Source organism: Podarcis gaigeae (assembly GCF_964106915.1).
Source record: "Podarcis gaigeae genome assembly, chromosome: 2".
Lineage (NCBI taxonomy): Eukaryota > Metazoa > Chordata > Lepidosauria > Squamata > Lacertidae > Podarcis > Podarcis gaigeae.
The window spans coordinates 46,272,133-46,292,077 of record NC_139679.1 but is presented as its reverse complement, the minus strand read 5'-3'; the positions used below and the strand labels follow the sequence as shown (position 1 = coordinate 46,292,077).

At 42.2% G+C, this 19,945-nt stretch overlaps 1 protein-coding gene across 1 annotated transcript in view; it reads right to left on the bottom strand.

The window, feature by feature from the left end:
- Positions 1-245: 245 nt before the first annotated feature.
- Positions 246-19,945, bottom strand: part of GABRA6 (gamma-aminobutyric acid type A receptor subunit alpha6) — a 32,315-nt gene continuing 12,615 nt past the window's right edge. Inside the window, exons 9-10 of the mRNA XM_083721123.1 lie at positions 4,129-4,392; positions 246-336 (exon numbers count right to left, since the gene is read on the bottom strand). Of these exons, the coding sequence (XP_083577249.1) occupies positions 286-336; positions 4,129-4,392 (315 nt within the window). The 3' untranslated portion in view covers positions 246-285. The remainder of the gene's footprint in view (positions 337-4,128; positions 4,393-19,945) is intronic.

Below are 19,945 nucleotides of genomic sequence, written 5' to 3'. Positions count from 1 at the left end.
ACAATTTGAACATAAGTAAATAATTAAGCCCAAGCTTCAGCCCTGAGCTATTTAGCCAACAAGCTAAAACACAAAGGGAATCAATAGGACTTGTTCCAGTGATCACCTTCTATGGGGTACATACTTTACATGGATTGTGCCGTCTGTGTGCCAAGAGTTCATAGTGATGTCTTCAAACACTGAAGTATTTTACATTCAGTGACCAGAGCCCCACAATTGTCTTTAGAACCAGTCACTTAGCCCGGTGAGTCTTTTGGTCCTTTGTCACACCTGAGTTTGCAGCCATCAGTTGGTTTGATGGTCATTTCGAAGATGCATTGCAGTAGGTTCAAAAAACTGAAAGGAAAGAGTCAAAGGAAAATTCAGTAAAATACTCCCTACAGGGCAGTCAATCAGCAACACGGGTGCTATTGATTTTCATTTGTCTCAGAAGACCTAAATCAGCAGCTTATTGTATGGAAGAATCGTAGCTGACGTGACTCAATAAGGCCCAATATGAAGTGTGCATGGCAATGACTCTCTAGCTATTTCTTTTCTACACATTCCCCTCCCACCTGCCTAGTAACTGAAATGTAGCTCCATAAAAGCTTACATGTGAATAATTCTGAAGTTCATGCTTAAAAGTTTTAAGAACTGTGCCGTTGTCCACATGCCTTGTTTTCAAAGCACATGGGGGAAATGGGTCACCTGACATCACTGTGATGTCAGGTGAGCAACCCCACCAACCTGTCAAACATGGCCCATTAGGGGTGGGGGAGACAAGAATCCAGCCCATCAGTCAGATCCAGTTCTCCACCTCAACACAACTTTTTATTTTATTTTATTTTTCATCTTTTTGAAACAAAGAGCAAACAAGTACAGTGGTACCTCGGGTTACAAACAGCTCAGGTTACAAACACTTCGGGTTACAGACTCCTAACCCAGAAGTAGTACTTCAGGTTGAGAACTTTACCTCAGGATGAAAACAGAAATCATGCGGCGGCGGTGGGGCGGTGGTGGGAGGCCCCATTAGCTAAAGTGGTACCTCAGGTTAAGAACAGTTTCAGGTTAAGAACGGACCTCCGGAACGAATTAAATTCGTAATCAGAGGTACCAATGTATATGTTCCATTGTCATTGTGCTGGCATCCATCTTCCTCGGAAGAAAATGGAGGAGCGTGCCTTTGGGGGTGAAGTCAAGCTGTTGGGAGGTCGCAGAGCCTGCTGTGGCTGTAGAGACCGATGTGGGAGAGACATGTTTTGTTGCAGCTGGGGCAGATGAAGATGTCCAGTTGTGCTGCTGCAGATGCACCATGTAGTTTCTTCTCTCTGCGTTCCTCCCAGCAGATATTTCATTATCATTGCAAATTAGACAATATACCGTAGGTATACTTATACTTTATACTTAACAATGCTCTGTGGCTGGTTGTTTCAAATAAGAGTGTAAAATCCAGCTTCCTACTATTCCTGTGTCATTGGATTTCCTGTTCAACGGGGTCCATGACCTTGCCCCCCCCCAAGCTTAATTTCCTTTTCTTTTCATCACATTAAATAATACATTCTTCCTCCTCGGTGTAAGGCGTTCCCTCTCCACCCACTTTTCCTTGTACTCATAACTTCCTGTTCTCTCAAACCATCCTTTATCTAGCCTGTTTACTCTTTTACCCATCCTATCTTTCATTTTTCCTTTCCTGACCCTTCTGTCTGCTCTTGAATTCCTCTTTCCACTCAGCCCCCAGATCACAGCTCTGCCTCCCTGGGCTCCTGTCTCTCCTGCCCAACAAAGCATACAGTTACAGTGTGAAGTTTATCTTCAGCAAAACATTAATCTTATGCTTTTCTCTCAGAAACTGTGCTGTTGATAAACATTCTGATAGTGAAATTCCCTGGCATCCTAAAAGCTCAGCTAAAGACCTGGAAGACTAAAATATTCATTTGTCTATTTAAAAAAATGTTTATAAACTTTTTTATTTTAGGTCCACATTTTTTTTGTAGCAAATCTTCTTGGAGTGAGAGAATCTATTTGTGGCATTTTCAAAAATTAATGTTCTTTTGTCCCTAATTCTACATTCACACAGGCAGCTTCTTTAATGGAATGGAAAGGAAAATCCTTACTCCATCAATCTCTGTACTTGGCTTGTGACTGTCTGTGCTAGTTTGCAGAGTGGTAAATCCCACTGTGATTACCAGAAGGGTGTGTTTGCATTAGATAAACTACAAAATATATGGCATTCGTCCAAAGTCATGTGCGTATGATAGAGAAGCTGTGTACTGCAACATTCCATCTAAATTAATTGCAAATTGATCTTGCGTAGAAGGGGATGTCTGTCCTCTTAAAACAATGGTTTTAATACTTTGATTTTGCAAATTATAAACATCACCAGGCATGCTTCTGCAATTAAACATCTGTCAGCATTTCAGTGGTAAACCCACATTTCCCCACGGCAGCAAAACCTGACTTTCACAAAGTGCTGTAGTCTAAATACCTCCGCTTATAATTTTACCTTGGAGATTGTGTTTTGAATTTGTCACTTTGCCCCAGATAAATTACACTTGAAGAAACACTATGTGGGATTCTTAAACCACACAACCAACCAATTACTCCTCAAATAGAATTCTTTTACTGGGCCTGAAGATCTAGGCTACCACCATACAGTTAGGAAACAACCTATTTCCCTAGGAGTTGCTATTCCTGTTTGTGGGGAAACATGATTTAGCTTCATAGATAATTTCACTGTAAGTAGATTTTCAGTTTTAAAATGCCCACCCCATATCAGCCAAATATGTTATAATATTTCATTTCCAGGTATTATTATTATTTATCCCTTGTGAACAGGGGGAATGCAACTAGTGGAGCTAGTAGGCTGTTTTCAAATATAACTGGATGCTTCTTAATGCTTTTATTATCACATATGAAGAGTCAAATGACATCAACAAGTTCATAGGTGATGGTAATCATATGAGGGCTCAAGGCAGCAGACTGTTCTATCCATCCTAGGGGCAGCCAATATGATGCACTGTAGATGTTGCTGTGCTACAGCCCCCATAAACATTGACCTCTGGCCATCTTGCCTGGATGGAAGTTTGGAGACCCAACAACATCTGAAGGGCTCTACATTGATTACCCCGATTCAGCCCATCTCCTGGTCAGATTAGCTGGTGACTTCCAAAGCAAACCACCAGGTGTTCATCTGGCTTTAACTTCTGAACAACCATTACATTTGTATTGCCATCATTTGCCACTTTTAAGTACTGTTTGGTGGAAAGGCAAGATACAAATTTAAGAAACAAATACAAAATAAACATATTGGCTTGGATCCTAAAGAAAAGTTAACTTGAGGAAGTTTACAGAAGGAAAGTTCTGTATCCCATCCCTGGCCTACAACCCCACCCCACCCCATGCCCCATTCTTCAGGAGAGGCCCCAGACCCTATAGAGAGGCTGGCAGGGGTGTTGCAGGAGAGAAGGAATGTGAAACTTTCTTATCTTAGGAGTCAAGCTATATTCTCTAGCGCTCTCTGTCTGTCTCTGTCTCTCTCTCACTCACTGTGTAGGAGAAGGAACTCCTGCATGAACCAGCTTGCCCAGTCACTTTAATAGAAAAAGAAAATCCATACTTGCACCCTCCCTTTTCATGAATTGATTTTTCCTCCATCAAAATGAAAAGTAAATCCCTTTTGGTCATGGCCTTGACCATGACTTTAAGATACCAACTACAGTAAGCTTGCAGGACAAAGTTCTCCACTTCTCATTTATTTAATTCCATCCACCTAGCAGGTTTTCCTTGCTTACCAGGCTTTGGGAAGGAGGTGTGAGGGCTCTGGAAGTGTCCCAGAGGCTGGTAACGAAGGCACCTCCTCACTTACAGGGGTCTGGGAAGGTCGAGGGAGGGCTCTGGGAAGCTCTCAGGGGCCTCCCGTGACCTTCTCAGATCACAGTAAGCAGCAGTCCACTTTGTGGAGGCAGTTCCAGGGGTTCTTGACTTTGTGCAATTTGGCCTTTGTGCGTGGACCCCTGGAAGCAAACTCTTACAGTACTTGTATGTGGCGGGCCCATGGTATAGCTATTCATTCAAAAACTTCTCCTTTGGTGTTAAATTCAGCTCAATACAGATTCGGGTTTCATATTACTGGAGAATACTGCTACTTACTTCCATAGTGTCCTTTGAAAGGTAAACCACCCAGTATACCAGGTTGAATCCTGCAAATGCCACTGGAAAGAGGATCCTGGAGTACTGATCTATTTTACTCGTGCCTCCAATTAGTGGTGGTGGCGGTGGTGGCGGTGGCGTAGTAACAGATGTCTGTTGACTTTGAGATGCACTATTGGACAACATGCTTGTTTCGAGAGATTGATCTGTTTGAGATGTCATAGAGTTGACTCGCTTCTTCAAGTTGCAGTTGGAGTCGGAGTGCTGCAAGGAGAAATATGGTTACGACACAGTTTACAAGAAACTCGGCTCTGTGGTTTTATTCACCATACTTAATATTTCAGAATATTAAATTCTTGTCTTCCCCTCTTCCGTTTTTTAATCATTCTCCCACCCCCTAGCTGCCACTGCCTGCTCTAAAATCAGCATGAAACAAACAAGCACAGAAACACTGGAAGTCATTGTTGTCACCCTTGAAATCTATGTATCTGCATCTTATCCCTCTGATCTCCATTCTTTGTTGGCAGGTTATATTTGGTGGAATGCTCTGACATGAAATGAGAAAACATCCTTATAGAAGAATCCAGAGACAACATATTTTGTTGTGTGTATTTTTAAAAAAGGAAGATTGGAAGAAAGCCAACAACTGTTTTATTTCTGTAGCGAACTGCACTTTCCTCTAATAAACTGTAATTTTCCAAGGACAAATTCAAACATCAAATATTGCATTCACTTAAAAACTGAACCAAAATGGTCTCCATATGCTGTCCCCCTCTCCTATAATTTGCTAGCAACCTCTCCTTTCTGGACTTGAAGAATACTTTGCTCTCTCAATTTCCACCTCTACCAAACGCAAATCATTATATGGCTTGAGTCTTTGCTTTGTTTTCCATATCTCGCTATGGCCTGCAGCATTTACTTATATATATATATATATATATATATACATATACATAATTTTTTATTAATTTCCAAATAAAAAATACCTAACACATCACATTTCAACTTTAACAAATTTTTCACTTTTGGACTTCCTTCAGCCTCTCTGATAATCATCCAAATTTAATTTTTAAATACACATTTCTTAAATTCACTATTGCCTTTCAATATACCCTTTGAAACCTGTTTTTCTTTTTTGCAATATTTCTTTGACTTTTACAGAGCTTCTTTAAATGCCACTAACGTTATTTCTCTATCACTTATGCCTTCCCAATAGTCCACCAACTTTCCCCAGTCCTTGATAAACTTTTGGTCTCGTAGATATCTAATCTTTCCTGTCAATTTGTCCAGTTCTGCATAGTCGATCAGCTTCATTCTCCACTCCTCTAATGTTGGTACTTGTTCTTGTTTCCAATTCTGGGCCAGTAATATTCTTGCCGCTGTTACTGCATATTGAAAAAGTTTACAATCCTTTCTATTTATTTCATTTCCTATAATTCCTAACAGGAAGGCCTCTGGTTTCTTAACAAATGTATATTTCAACATTTTCTTCAGTTCATTATAAATCAATTCCCAGAAGCTCTTCACTTTTTTACATTCCCACCACATATGATAGAAAGTACCATCCTTTTCTTTACATTTCCAACATTTCTTACATGTTTTATACATTTTTGCAAGTTTTACCGGTGTAATGTACTATCTATACATCATTTTCATAATATTTTCTTTTAACGCTGTACATGCAGTAAATTTCATATTTTCATTCCATAATTTAATCCAATCGCCCATTTGTATATTATATCCGAAATCCCTGGCCCATTTTATCATAACCGATTTAACTTCCTCATCTTTTGTATGCCATTCCAGCAAAATTTTATACATTTTGGATAATATTTTATATTCGTTGTTTATTATTTCTGTTTGAAATTTTGACTCTTTCTCTGCATAACCATATTCTTTAAAGTCCTTCTTAAACATTTCATTTGTTTGTAAGTAATGCAACCAATCATATACATGCTCTTTTACCTCTTCATAAGGTTTCATTTTCCACCTCCCCCCTTCCTTAACAATTAACCCTCCATATGTAATCCAATTTTTCCTCATATTAGTTTTTTTAACACTCATAACCTCTAATGGGGACAACCAGTGTGGGGTTTTTGGCTCAAGTAGGTTTTTATACCTATCCCAAACTTCTTCGAAAAATGTGGTTCTCAAAGCCTAAATGACCTTTCTTCTTTCCAGACCATAAATATGCGTGCCACCCAAATCTATTATCAACAACTCTAACAACTCCGTATTATCTAATTTTATCCATTCCTTTAACCAGCAGAGACATGATGCTTTGTAATATAATTTCAGGTCTGACAGGGCGAAGCCACCTCTTTCTTTCGCCTCTGTTAATAACTTAAATTGAATTCTTGGCTTCTTACCCTGCCAGATATACCTTGAAATTGTTCTTTGCCATTCCTTAAAAATAGCCGTCCCTCTGATTACTGGAATTGTTTGAAACAAAAATAGTAATTTTGGCAGAACGCTCATCTTTATCGTTGAAATCCTTGGCCTGCAGCATTTACAACAGCAGTTTGGGGCTAATATATTTAAGAGTCATTTCATGTTGTGTGTCACCCAGCAAGGATACATAATTGTGTGTGAGTGTCTGCAAGGGAGGCTTGAGGACAAACACATTTAAGAGTGGAAGAAACCAAACGGAGCCTCAACACTCACCACTGAGGGGATACAGTCACGGATGCAAGCAGGAGAGTGAAGCTTTCGGTTCAAAGCAATGGGAGCCCCGACACTGGTTCTGGGCTAAGTGCTTTCACCTGGTTTTGCTCTGCATTGCCAAGTGTTCTTCATAAACTAGAAATGTTTTGGAAATTTTGCCGGTCTAAATTTCTCTCAAGATTCTGGATTATATGATCTGATTTCTGAAGTGAAGCCAATGCAGCCCGGGTTCTCCTTTGTCCCACTGTTGCCTTTTCAAAATTTGCAAACTGCACAGTTTGCCACAGATTTCAGTTCCTTTCGTCCTCTCTTGGGACATCCCCCTCTCCCTTTCTCTGTATTGATGATGTGCACATGGGCTTTACAAAACACTATTAAAAAACAGCTGTCAGCAGTTTAAGGATTACATCAAGATTTGCTTTGTTCTATGTTTTATGTTTTAGAAAGGATAGTTGTATGCTTCAATGGACAATACAATCTGGATATGAGTGTATAGTTATTTCCATTAATATATTATTATCATCATCATTATCATCATTTCTATACTGCTTTATATTTTTAAGAAAAAAGTTCAAAGGGGTTTACAAACTACATTAAAACGTGAAATAAAACAATCCAGAATAAAACATTACTGGAGAAAGTCAAATATAAAGTTAATATTCCAAGCAATATAATTAACAAGAAACAAAAATATTAACTTACCAATTTAAAAATAAAGCATTACAAAGGAAATCAACTACAGAATGCACACTTAATGCAGCAAAGTTAACAAAATATATATATATTGAACTTTTCATAAGAAAAGCCCTCTACCACCATGCAGCAATCAGCACTGTGTAAAGTAGGGAACAGTGGAGGAGACAGGCTGAGGGTGGAATTAAGGCACATAGGCTTTTCCTCTGCAAAACCTCCCACTTCACTAACAAACATATCTCAGAACCAGAATAATCTTCCTAGGCCTTCGCTGGCTGTGGTGCAGACTCATGGTGGCAAACTCATTACCAAACAGAGATGCAAACTTCCCCACAGGGAAAAAGAATTAACGTAACATGTTAATTGCATTAAATGTAAGCACACTTTTCAATTATTTAAATGTATGCAGATTTTTAAATTGAGACTGAAAAAGGAAAACAAAAGACCTAATGCAGCTGTCTCAGTAGCAAAAAAATGGGTCTGTTCTTAGACAGGTTTCTTGCTTTCCTTAGTAACGGCCCACATCTCTACAGGGAAGACCTCTTTGTCATACGCAGGCCATGGTCATTGATAGAGAAAGCTGGCACATGATGGGATTATTACCAAGTGATCTGTTTACCTGAATTGGCTCTGGGAGAATATTGCAAAGCTTATGAAGCTCATCTCCACTGTGGTTCCCTGCCAGTGATCTGATAGTGTGATACAGTGATAGCACCAAGCGTTTCCATTGCAAAAGCAAAAGATTCATTCCGTGCTACACAGCAAATGCCACTGACAACTTAAGATGGTGTCCCTTTACCTAGTCCACTCCAACTCCATTCATCCCTGCCTGTGGAACATACTAGCAGGGGCTGATAGCACACCAAAGCACTTGCCAGGTTAGAGAAGGCCGGCTTAAGTGCTGTGCTTAAGCACTGGCTCCACAGTTACAAATTAGCCATCCAGGAGGCAACCCTGTTCTAAAATATCCACTGTATTATTGCATCTTTGGTTAGAATATTCACATAAAGAGGTACAGTGGTACCTCAGGTTAAGAACTTAATTTGTTCTGGAGGTCCGTTCTTAACCTGAAACTGTTCTTAACCTGAGGTACCACTTTAGCTAATGGGGCCTCCCGCTGCCGCTGCGCGATTTCTGTTCTCATCCTGAGGCAAAGTTCTTAACCTGAGGTACTATTTCTGGGTTAGCAGAGTCTGTTTTCATCCTGAGGCAAAGTTCTTAACCCGAGGTACTATTTCTGGGTTAGCAGAGTCTGTAACCTGAAGCGTCTGTAACCTGAAGTGTCTGTAACCCAAGGTACCACTGTATATAGAACATGAGAGTCTGTCTCTCCCTCTCTATCCATACATGAAGCCTTCACACTTTTGAAAGTAGAGATGGAGCTTCTGCTACAATCCTCTTTCTCACTGCACATATATTCACTCATGCGCTACAGACTGCCATAATAAAAGGAGGTACAGAGAACACAAGGATATCCCAGCAATCCTGAGACAAACTCCCAAAAAGCTAAGCTAAGGGGGGGGAGGGATTGGAGAGAGGTCCCATTTCAATAACAACTGGCAGCACCTCCTAATAGAGGCCTCTTTCAGAAATGGAATGGAAATACAACATTTGGATTTATGCACAGGATCCCCAGTGATGGGGATAATTGGGTGTTCTCCCATCGTATTTGATTTTCAGAAAGAGAAGATCTTCTAGTGACCTACTTTTCTGTAGACCAAACAAAGTCAGTCACTCCTGCTCCCCCCCCCCCACCTCCCCATTCTAAAATGTCCATTTCTTGAATCATCATTCCTTCGCCACTCACATTAACCCAAATAACTGGCAGGGAAAATGCTTTGCAGAAGGTTCTAAAGTCTACATGTACATATATACGATGGGGCCCTGCCTATCAGGAACACAGATGTCTGATTTTCTATTTTCCCTCCTACACAGCAAGCCGAAGACAGATTTAAAGGGGAGATCATCCACAGATGTGTCACAGAAGCAGAAAGAGGGTTATCCATGTCCACTTGCACTAATCATCATAATAATCCTGCTCTATAAATGGAGTCTTTGAGCCACTGCTTTCAGCCACAGTCACTTTCAGATTTGGCTTGAGGTGCCTTTGCTTTACAAAAGGAATGAAAGCGCTGCCGCCTGCCTTATTAGAATCCTTGTCCCTTCTGAACAGAGTTACACCGCATGCTAATCGCAGCACATGTCACACACACGTAGGCCCAGAATTCTGGGGCCTTCTTCCAGTTCTGTTTATGATGGAGGGGGGAAGGGAGGAGGGTCAACAATGTCAGGATAAGCAGGAAAGCTTTGGACCAAATCCAGTCTTTCACGTTCCAACAAAAATTCAGAATGGATATCCACTTCTATTGCAAAGACTGCCCGTGCCATAACAGCAACTACAGATGGTTTCTTAGTGGGAATTATTTCTAATGGATGAAAGGAAATCTCATGGACACTGGGTCAATTCATATATTATATAAATAGTGACCCGTATTTTCATCCATGGCAGTTAAGCTGGGGTGTTAGTGTTGGTTTTAGCTGTTAAGTGTCCTCAACTTGAATTTCTATGAGATTTTATATTTCTTTTTAGTATGCTAATACTTTCTCCAAGAGGGCAATAAATTTGAGCACATTTCTTAGATATGTCTGAGTAAAGATGGGGGCTTGAGGTCTTAAAATGCAGCTACTATACTTTATTGCATTGCATTCTGCTAACACTTGTACTAACTTATTTTGAGGGTATTATTTATTCACCCTGTACTTTTAAAAAGGCAATTTATACCTACCATTCTATATTTCTGTGGAATACTTTCAAGGGGTATTCATATTAAAATATCACCAAATTGTGTCCGCTTTGTGCTATGGATATTTGATTCCTGCTATCAGTGCAACTTTTAGTCAGGCAGTCACATAAAATGAATACTTCTCTATGTTCCTAGATGCCATAAAAAGTTTACACCAAGACATCGATATAGTTATTATTTCTACTTTCCATATATCTGCGAATTATGTACCTTAGTGGCATCTCCAGTAAAGTTAAAAGAAATCAATTACAATAACATCAAATTGGCAGTCAGGAAATGGACCTCTCTTATTTCCTCTGTAATGTATTAGATTCAGGATATAGGTGTTTGATGTTGTAATGCTACTGTGGGAAAAAATCAGATTATTACCTTTGCTCAATATGCATGCTTCACATTTAACAAGCAGATATATCACTAGAAGAGCCTTTTGGCATAATTGCCATAGATTGCCAATAGATTCCCATTCTTGCAGTTCTTCTTAAAAGAATAATGTACAAAAAATACAATTCCCACCTCCTAATCCATTTAACTAGCTTACGGCAAGAACTGCTTCCTGTTCCAATTGCGATGCCAGACCTCAGTTTGGGATCAAAATATATCTGCAATTTATCTCCAGTGTCTACAGGCTACCAGTTCACACTCAGCTACTCCTACTGTCCAAGATAACTCAGTCAGTAGAGCATGAGACTCTTAATCTTAGGGTTGTGGGTTCAAGCCCAACATCGGGTGAAAGATTCCTGCATTGCAGGGGGTTGGACTAGATGACCCTCATTGTCCCTTCCAATTCTATGATACTAAGAAACTTCCTAAAGGTACCCCTGCCCGTACGGGCCAGTCGTGTCCGACTCTAGGATTGTGCGCCCATCTCACTTAAGAGGCCGGGCGCCAGCGCTGTCCGAAGACACTTCCGGGTCACGTGGCCAGCGTGACAAGCTGCATCTGGTGAGCCAGCACAGCACACAGAACGCCGTTTACCTTCCTGCTAGTAAGCGGTCCCTATTTATCTACTTGCACCCAGGGGTGCTTTCGAACTGCTAGGTTGGCAGGCGCTGGGACCGAACGACGGGAGCGCACCTCGCCACTGGGATTCGAACCGCCGACCTAATGATCGGCAAGTCCTAGGCGCTGAGGTTTTACCCACAGCGCCACCTGCGTCCCAAGAAGTTTCCTATATTTCACTAAATCTCTCTTCGTAACAGCAAATCCTCTCCTTTGGTTCATGTGACTGATCAGATCAGCTTCAGTTTTAAAAATGGAATTCCTAGTGTGATGGCATAATATGAAATGGAGCTTCCAGCTCTCAGGCCTTGAAGTCTATCTCCATTCTCCCACCTTTGGTGGTTGGTTGGGAGGGTAGCGAGTTGTTTTCTGGCCTTTTTAGTGTTCATCTTTTAGTCAGGTGAATAGGATTTGTTCTTTTAATATCATTTAGGTATTGTGTTTTACTCCTGTTTTATACATCTGCAACGCATTTTATGCTGTAAGTTGCTTTGGAGCAGTCCTGCTTGTGAAAAGTGACAAACAAATCTAATAAATAGAAACAGAAAATAAGGGACTGGCTAGCCTGGGTAACTATGCATTTTGGCCGATTTGGAGGCTGCCATTTGCTGCACCTCCTCAGGCAGTATAATGTCACAAGACGGCACTGACATTGGACAATGTGCGATGATAGCCCTGGAGCCTCCAGGGCGATAGGACCACAGGTCTTTGTGCTTCAGCAATTGTTATAACTGCACGTACATGGATAGCTAAAGCTGATATTACCCATATTCAGTTAAACGGAAATTGCTGCAGGTGACAAATATTACCATTAAACAGCATGAGTTCTGTGAAATTGATATCATTACAAGAACACAATCTAATCAAGCAGTCTGGAAGTTCACAAACAATGGATGGTGGGTAATATCCTTCTTGGTCTCCAGTATTTAGTAATCAGAGATATACAGGAATCCTATATTTAATGTCATGTAGCTAATAATCATTGATAGATTATTCCTCCACAATGGTCTCAGGTCTCATACTATTAGTGGCAATCACAGTATCTTAGAAGAACTGAGTTTATATCTTGATTTATGTTGAAGATATAATTTAATTGTGTGTTGCATGAAAAAGTGTGGCCTCCTTGTGTGCACTCAGTCTGTTGGCAAACAGGTGCATTGAATGCCCTGAGCACCAGCTCTTAGAGAGGGTTAAAAGGAGAGAATCTCCCTTTACCAAATATCTGAGCAGCACTTCCCACATTGTGACAGCCACACTTGGAGATTACAACTGGTAAAAGAGAAAGCCTCTCAATAGGTGGGTCCTATCCCATGGAAAGTCTCTCCATCAAGAGTCATCCCAACAATAAACCATGCCGGCAATAAAAGACTGACTAATAATATGAGAGACAATCACTTAAATGATATTATTGTTATTATTGCAACATTAATATCCCACAGCACTGCTAATTTATGAAACACGTGTTGATCTTCTTCTTCTTTTATCCAGGCCTGTTCCAGAATTCTATTCAAATCTCCAGTCTAAATTAATTAAAGGACAGCCTACATTCATTTTTCTCTCTCCCTCTTACCCATTATCTGCTTCTATATTTGGGAAAAACTTCTGCAATTTGGTCTCTTGATGCTATTAATGTCAGTAGCACTAGCAGCAGGAGATATATACAATCCTGGCAGGTAAAAAGCTTTTCCATGCACCATTTAAAGATGCATTATCTCCCGATGTCACTGCAGTCTCATGGAAGCAACAGATCAAGATCTGCACAGACACTAGTCAACCTGATGCATGACTTGCTGGGTTTGGGTTCCTTGTTTTACTTGTTTTTAATGAGTTGTTATGTGTATATATACAGAGAATGTAAATACAGAATGTAAATATAGGACAAATCCAGCAATTCAAATGTAGTATATTGTCTGCTACCACTATTACTGTGAACTGTGTGCTGCAATTCTAAGAGGAACTGAGATATTCCTTCAATGTTCTTTACTTTCACAGTTGCTCTATTTTAATATAGTCTCCTACAACTATAACACATAGCTCAGATCGAAATCGGATTATAAGCAGAAATATCTATTGTGCAAGAATGAAATAGAAAACATTTGTTTGTTTGTTTTTGTTTTTAAAAAATCCCCGCAAACAGGGGGATATATATATATATATATATATATATATATATATATATATATATAGTGATGCCAAAACGTTTAGTCCATAGAAAGTGAATATATTCTGAATTCCCAAACGTTCTCTTGTTGGGGTTGTGACAGTGGTGTTTCTGGATAACAGGAGAGCCACCATGAAAGCTACCTGAGCTTCAAAAGTGGGATACAAAATTAAAATAACCCCCATAAATAGACCTTGCTGTACTTGACTTACAGCATTATGCATCAAAGGAGTTGATATTACTTGATACCCTTTTAGAAGATTTGGTTGGGGGCCCAAGCAAATATTTTGCCAATCACCACCATCACACATGGAGACTCCAATACCCTTCTGCATGCATGTTGGTCATTGTTTTTCTACATAAAACTACATAATACTACATAATGCCATCCCCTTTTCCAGGAAACCCCATTCAACTCTCCATTTCATGGAGAGCTTCGGTTCTGAAAAGTGGTACTCAAATAATGCTAGTACTGTTAAGTTGCACTCCATTTGTGTGCCTACAAATTCAGAAACAGAGTCCAGCACATCTCACTCCCAGATAAATGTGCACAGGATCCAGCCCTAGTCATTAAAAGGGCCACCCACTTCTGTTGTCTGGCATTGGTTCATGTTGCTTTTGTAAACCTTATTTTGCTCTTACACTGTGTACCTAATAGGCAATGTGATACCGACAAATCAAATGATATTTCAGTCATTTCTACTGAGCCCTTCTCAAATGTCATGACATTTTTTAAAAGCTATATAGCATTTTCTGAGTGTTGGCAAGCCTATTATGTGCGCTTATTCTTACGAGTGTCTATAAGGCATTGCAATGAAAAATGCAAACATTAAGGTGCTGCCTTAGGCGTACAGGCCCTGTCAACTACAGGCACTGCCAGCTATCGTCAGCTGGCAACAGAGCTGGAACCAGCTTCAGCAGGATGGCAGGCAGGCTTTATCCCTGCTTCTCGAGCTGATCTTGAACTTGGGGAGAGGGGTTATGTTGTCACCAAAAGGCAATCTTTCCAACCACACTAATTTAAAGTGTGTGTGTGTGTGTTTAAAATACATAGGCATATTTATAAGCAAAATGCCAGCTCTCCCTTTTGTTTGAGCACTCCTAATGGCAATAATGAAGGGATGCGGGTGGCGCTGTGGGTTAAACCACAGAGCCTAGGACTTGCCGATAAGAAGGTCGGCGGTTCGAATCCCCGCGATGGGGTGAGCTCCCGTTGCTCAGTCCCTGCTCCTGCCAACCTAGCAGTTCGAAAGCATGTCAAAGTGCAAGTAGATAAATAGGTACCACTCCGGTGGGAAGGTAAACGGCGTTTCCGTGCGCTGCTCTGGTTTGCCAGAAGCGGCTTAGTCATGCTGGCCACATGACCCGGAAGCTGTACACCAGCTCCCTCAGCCAATAAAGCGAGATGAGTGCCGCAACCCCAGAATCGGCCACAACTGGACCTAATGGTCAGGGGTCCCTTTACCATTACCTTTAATGGCGATAATAGCCCATCAAGAAACTATGGCATCCTGCTATCTCCCTATCCTCTCCAGTCAGTTGTTACTACAATGGTACCTACGAAGTTGAATGGAATCCGTTCTGGAAATCCATTCGACTTCCAAGACGTTCGGAAACCAAGGCCCAGCTTCTGATTGGCTGCAGGAAGCTCCTGCAGCCAATCGGAAGCTGTGGAAGTTGCATTGGACGTTCTAGTTCCACAGAACATTCACAGACTGGAACATTCACTTCTGGGTTTGCGGCGTTCGGGAGCCAAAACGTTCAACTCGCAAGGCATTCGGGATCCAAGGTACTACTGCATATGCAATGTTGATCGCACAGAGGAAGAACAGGGATGAGCACTCATGCCCTGTCCTCTTTGGCACATTCCCAGCCATTCACAGTAGGAGGTTGGCCATCAGCACTGTGTATCAGGGAGTCTGCAGGAGTTGAGCAAGCTCCCTGCTATGGACCATCACCCTCCAATTCATGGAGGGTGAACGGAAATGCAATGGAACAGGTGGAGTAAAGGTGCTCATCCCCACTTCCATATCTATATGAAGAGGAACAAATGTCTGAGTAGGGTTTCTGTCCCTCTTGATCCCATCCTAAATCCAACATTGTTATATCACACATAGGGATGGCGGAGAGATTTGATTCAGTTTGCATTTAAAGGAGAATCTAGAAAGTTCACAAACCAAAACACAACCATCTTTCAAAATCTGCACTTTAGCAATGCAGTTCTTCAGACAAGTACAGATATATACAAAAAAGCACATGCTAGGATCCACAACAGTGAAAATAACACACAAGCATGCATTATATTCCCCACCTTGCAACCAACTCCAAAACACGTGCATAGAAAAACAGCATGCCAGGGAGCAATATTTAGCCTAACTTTTTTACTAACATTTTTCCAAATGCAGGTGAGGGAGATTTTGGTGAGGAAGCATTCAAACATGCAGCAAAGTCACAGCCCAAGGAAAAGCCTTATCACTGGAATGTGCTGATTGCAGAAATCAGTGAAAAAACCTGGCCCCTGAGTGTGGTACACTGACCAGAGTTCGGCTTCCTTTGCTTTTTGTGTTCTTTAAAAATTGCCATTTAACAAGCAGTAAAAGGTAAAGGGACTTCTGACCATTTGGTCCAGTCGTGACTGACTCTGGGGTTGCGGCGCTCATCTCACTTTACTGGCCGAGGGAGCCAGCGTACAGCTTCCTGGTCATGTGACCAGCATGACTAAGCCGCTTCTGGCGAACCAGAGCAGTGCACGGAAACGCCTTTTACCTTCCCGCTGGAGCAGTACCTATTTATCTACTTGCACTTTGACGTGCTTTCAAACTACTAGGTTGGCAGGAGCAGGGACCGAGGAACAGGAGCTCACCCCGTCACGGGAATTCGAACCACCGACCTTCTGATCGGCAAGCCCTAGGCTCTGTGGTTTAACCCACGTGCCCCTCCTTGACAAGCAGAGACTCAGGTAAAGCTTTTCTTCCCACCTCAACATTGTGATGCAGTGAATGGTGGAGGAAATGTCCCCTGCTTCTGATTTTCTGCATCCATAAAGACAAAGAATGTTTTGTCCATAAAAGAGATGAACACAAGGTCAATCTAAACCCACCTCCCTTCTCCACTGCAAGCAGATATGACTAAACAATAATATCAGCGTTAGTAAAACCTACACAGCTTGATCATCAAACACATGGCTGACCTCCTACACTTCAGCAGCCTATACAGTGAATAACTGGCATGCAGGACTACCAGCAGGAGTAGAAATGAAGAGGGAAAGCAACTGGGGTAGGGAGTAGGATATATATCCTCAGCACTATCCCATTCCAAGTATAATGACTCCTCTTGGACTGAATTCATTTCTGTAGTCACGCTCCAACCCACTAGCAGTAGCTCTTAAAACACCCAAGCCTGTGTTATCCAAAGAGCAGCACCTAATTTTGGGGTGTTCTAATATCTGAAGGGGGATGCAGGTGGTACTGTAGGTTAAACCACAGAGCCTAGGACTTGCCGATCAGAAGGTTGGCTGTTCGAATCCCCATGCCGGGGTAAGCTCCGGTTGCTCAGTCCCTGCTCCTGCCAACCTAGCAGTTCAAAAGCACGTCAAAGTGCAAGTAGATAAATAGGAACCGCTCCGGTGGGAAGGTAAACGGCATTTCCGTGCGCTGCTCTGGTTCACTAGAAGCGGCTTAGTCATGCTGGCCACATGACCCGGAAGCTGTATGCCGACTCCCTCAGCCAATAAAGCAAGATGAGTGCCACAACTCCAGAGTCGGTCACGACTGGACCTAATGATCAGGGGTCCCTTTACCTTTTTAATATCTGAAGGAGTGGAGGGTTTCCCCCATCCTTCACTTAACCTGTCCGTATGCATCTGGCTATTATCAATTCAATATAATTGAATTATGCTGTCAACTCCATAATGTGATCAAAGCATTGAAGACTTTTTTTTCTTTCAGGGTTCCTGTACTTTGAACAGCTGTACAACTAGTAAATGTTCAACAACAGAACCTTTAATGACGGGGAAAACTTCAGCTCCTCAGTTGCTTGCCTGTCATGCAGGCGTTAATGGAACAGGAGGTACAAGTTTATTAAAGAGCATTTCTCCCTTTCCTGGTAGAGCTCCTGTACCTTAGGCACCTGCATAAAATTCAACAGATGTTTTTCAGGCATGGAACAGTAGCAGTGTGGAAAAGTGTATCCATTAAGCATCTGCCCATCCAACATAAAATTGTTTAAAGGTCCGGAAATGCTTCCAGGAAAAATATACCAATCATAGCATAGAATAGCATCATAAACCGATATGGAGTTCAGTATGTGGTAAAACAGCCCTTATGTTTACTTCACCACAGCAACCCACTTTAAAGGAAGTTACCCAAGGAAATAAATAAGGAGGGAACCCGTAACAGGTTATGTATGCCATCTTCCAGCTTCCTGGGGCCCTATCTAGTATCAACACAGAAAGCAGCCATACTAAGCCAGGCCACTGACACAAGTGACAACTGAAGCCACAATCAACTGAAGATGCTGCAGTAAGGCATGGAAATGTGCCGTGACACAGAAAGCACTTGCATCAGCAGGAATGATTGACAGGCAGTGGCATAGCAAGGTCAGGTGGTACCAGGTGCAGAAAATTTCTTGTCTCCCCCCACCCCACATTGAAGTCTAGTTGGACTCCCAAGAGACTGTGATCTAAAGATAAAGGTAAAGGGACCCCTGACCATTAGGTCCAGTCGTGGCTGATTCTGGGGTTGCGGCACCCATCTCGCTTTATTGGCCAAGGGAGCAGGCATACAGGTTCCGGGTCATGTGGCCAGCATGACTAAGCTGCTTCTGGTAAACCAGAGCAGCACACGGAAACGCCATTTACTTTCCCGCCGGAGCGGTACCTATTTATCTACTTGTACTTTGACGTGCTTTCAAACTGCTAGGTTGGCAGGAGCAGGGACCGAGCAATGGGAGCTCACCCCGGTGCGGGGATTCGAACCGCCAACCTTCTGATCAGCAAGTTCTAGGCTCTGTGGTTTAACCCACAGCGCCACCCGCGTCCCTTTTATACTGCGATCTACTCACAGTATAAAAAGACTAGCTGTGATCTACCCATTGTCATTGCCAGGAGTTGTTCAGCTCTTTTTTTAGGGGAGGGTTGGCCAAAGTTGTTGAGCTTTCTTTGGGGGGGGGGTACAGGGTGGGTCCTGAGTTGAGGGAGCTTCTGCTTCTCTCCTTCCCTCCACCCGCTGCTTGTTTGTTTGCCCGCCTGCCTCCTGCATGCCTCCTCTGATGACACCTGGGGCGGTCCGCCCTCACCACCCCCACCTTGCTCCTCCCCTGTGTACAGGTAACATCAGATGGTGTCACCTCAATGATAGGTGGGTTTGGCTTGCAAGAAATGACCTCATGGGTCATTTGGAAGGACTACCTGCACTCAGTGTTGTGAAGAGTGGTAAACAAATGGAATAAATAAGAAATGAATGAATGAATGAGCTGTTCCCATATCCCTGATCTAGCTCATTGTTGTCTGTAGGACTTTCCCAGCCCTATTGAAAGATGCCAGAGATTAAACAAAGGACTTTCTGCATAGCTAGCATATATTTTACCATTGTGCTATTGTCCTTTCCATCTGCGTGGCAAGAATTTCTCAGGCTACCACTGTAGGGCTGGGAACCTGTGGCCCTCCAGGTATTTTTCAACTCAGGGTCCCATCAGTTCTAGGCTAAGTTCACCATCCCTACACTACGGGCTCCTTGTTCAATGAAGTTGACTGCAGGCTTCCTCACTCTTCTTCCTGTACCAGATCCGTGTGGAGGAAACAGGGCAGAGGAGATGGCTCTGTCCCTGTGACTCTGCATACAGGTTCAGGAGCTAAATTTTCCTTGACACAGAAAGAAGTGATGGGGAAAGCTTCACCTGCTTAATTTCTCTGTGCTGGCTTGCAGATGCAAATGAGCAGGGGTGGGCAAAAAAAGGTAGGAATCCCAGTGAGGAGATAGGAAAGAAAGTTGAGAAGTATATTGGGGCCATCTAGGGAATCTCTGAACCATGAGGGCATTGAGGAATCAAAGAGAGGAGTGGGACTTTGCCCAGAAGGGTCTCTCTCACTGCTGCATCTGCCAAGCAGTTCTTAAATTGCATTTCTATCATGATGGAAACACAAGATGTTTGAAATTACCAGCGCAGCAGCTTTTCCTTCTATGAAGTAAAGCCCTTTAATATCTCATGTGAGTTGGGCACTGCGAGATTCCAGCCATTCCATAACTTTTGCTGGGCTGCATCCAAGACAGCCAAGCGTATGGGAAGATGCCAAGTTTCTGTAAAGTCTAATCCCCCCTTTCTCTCCCCCCCCCCCCGCAATGACCCACTTAAAGAATGCCAGTTACAAACTGATCCAAGAATATATGGCGTGTGCACATCCCCTTGAAGGGTATACTGCTTTGCTTTCCATGCAAGTGACACAGAAAGCGCTGGAGAAAGTTGCCTGGCAATATTTCCTGCCGTGCAAACTGGATAG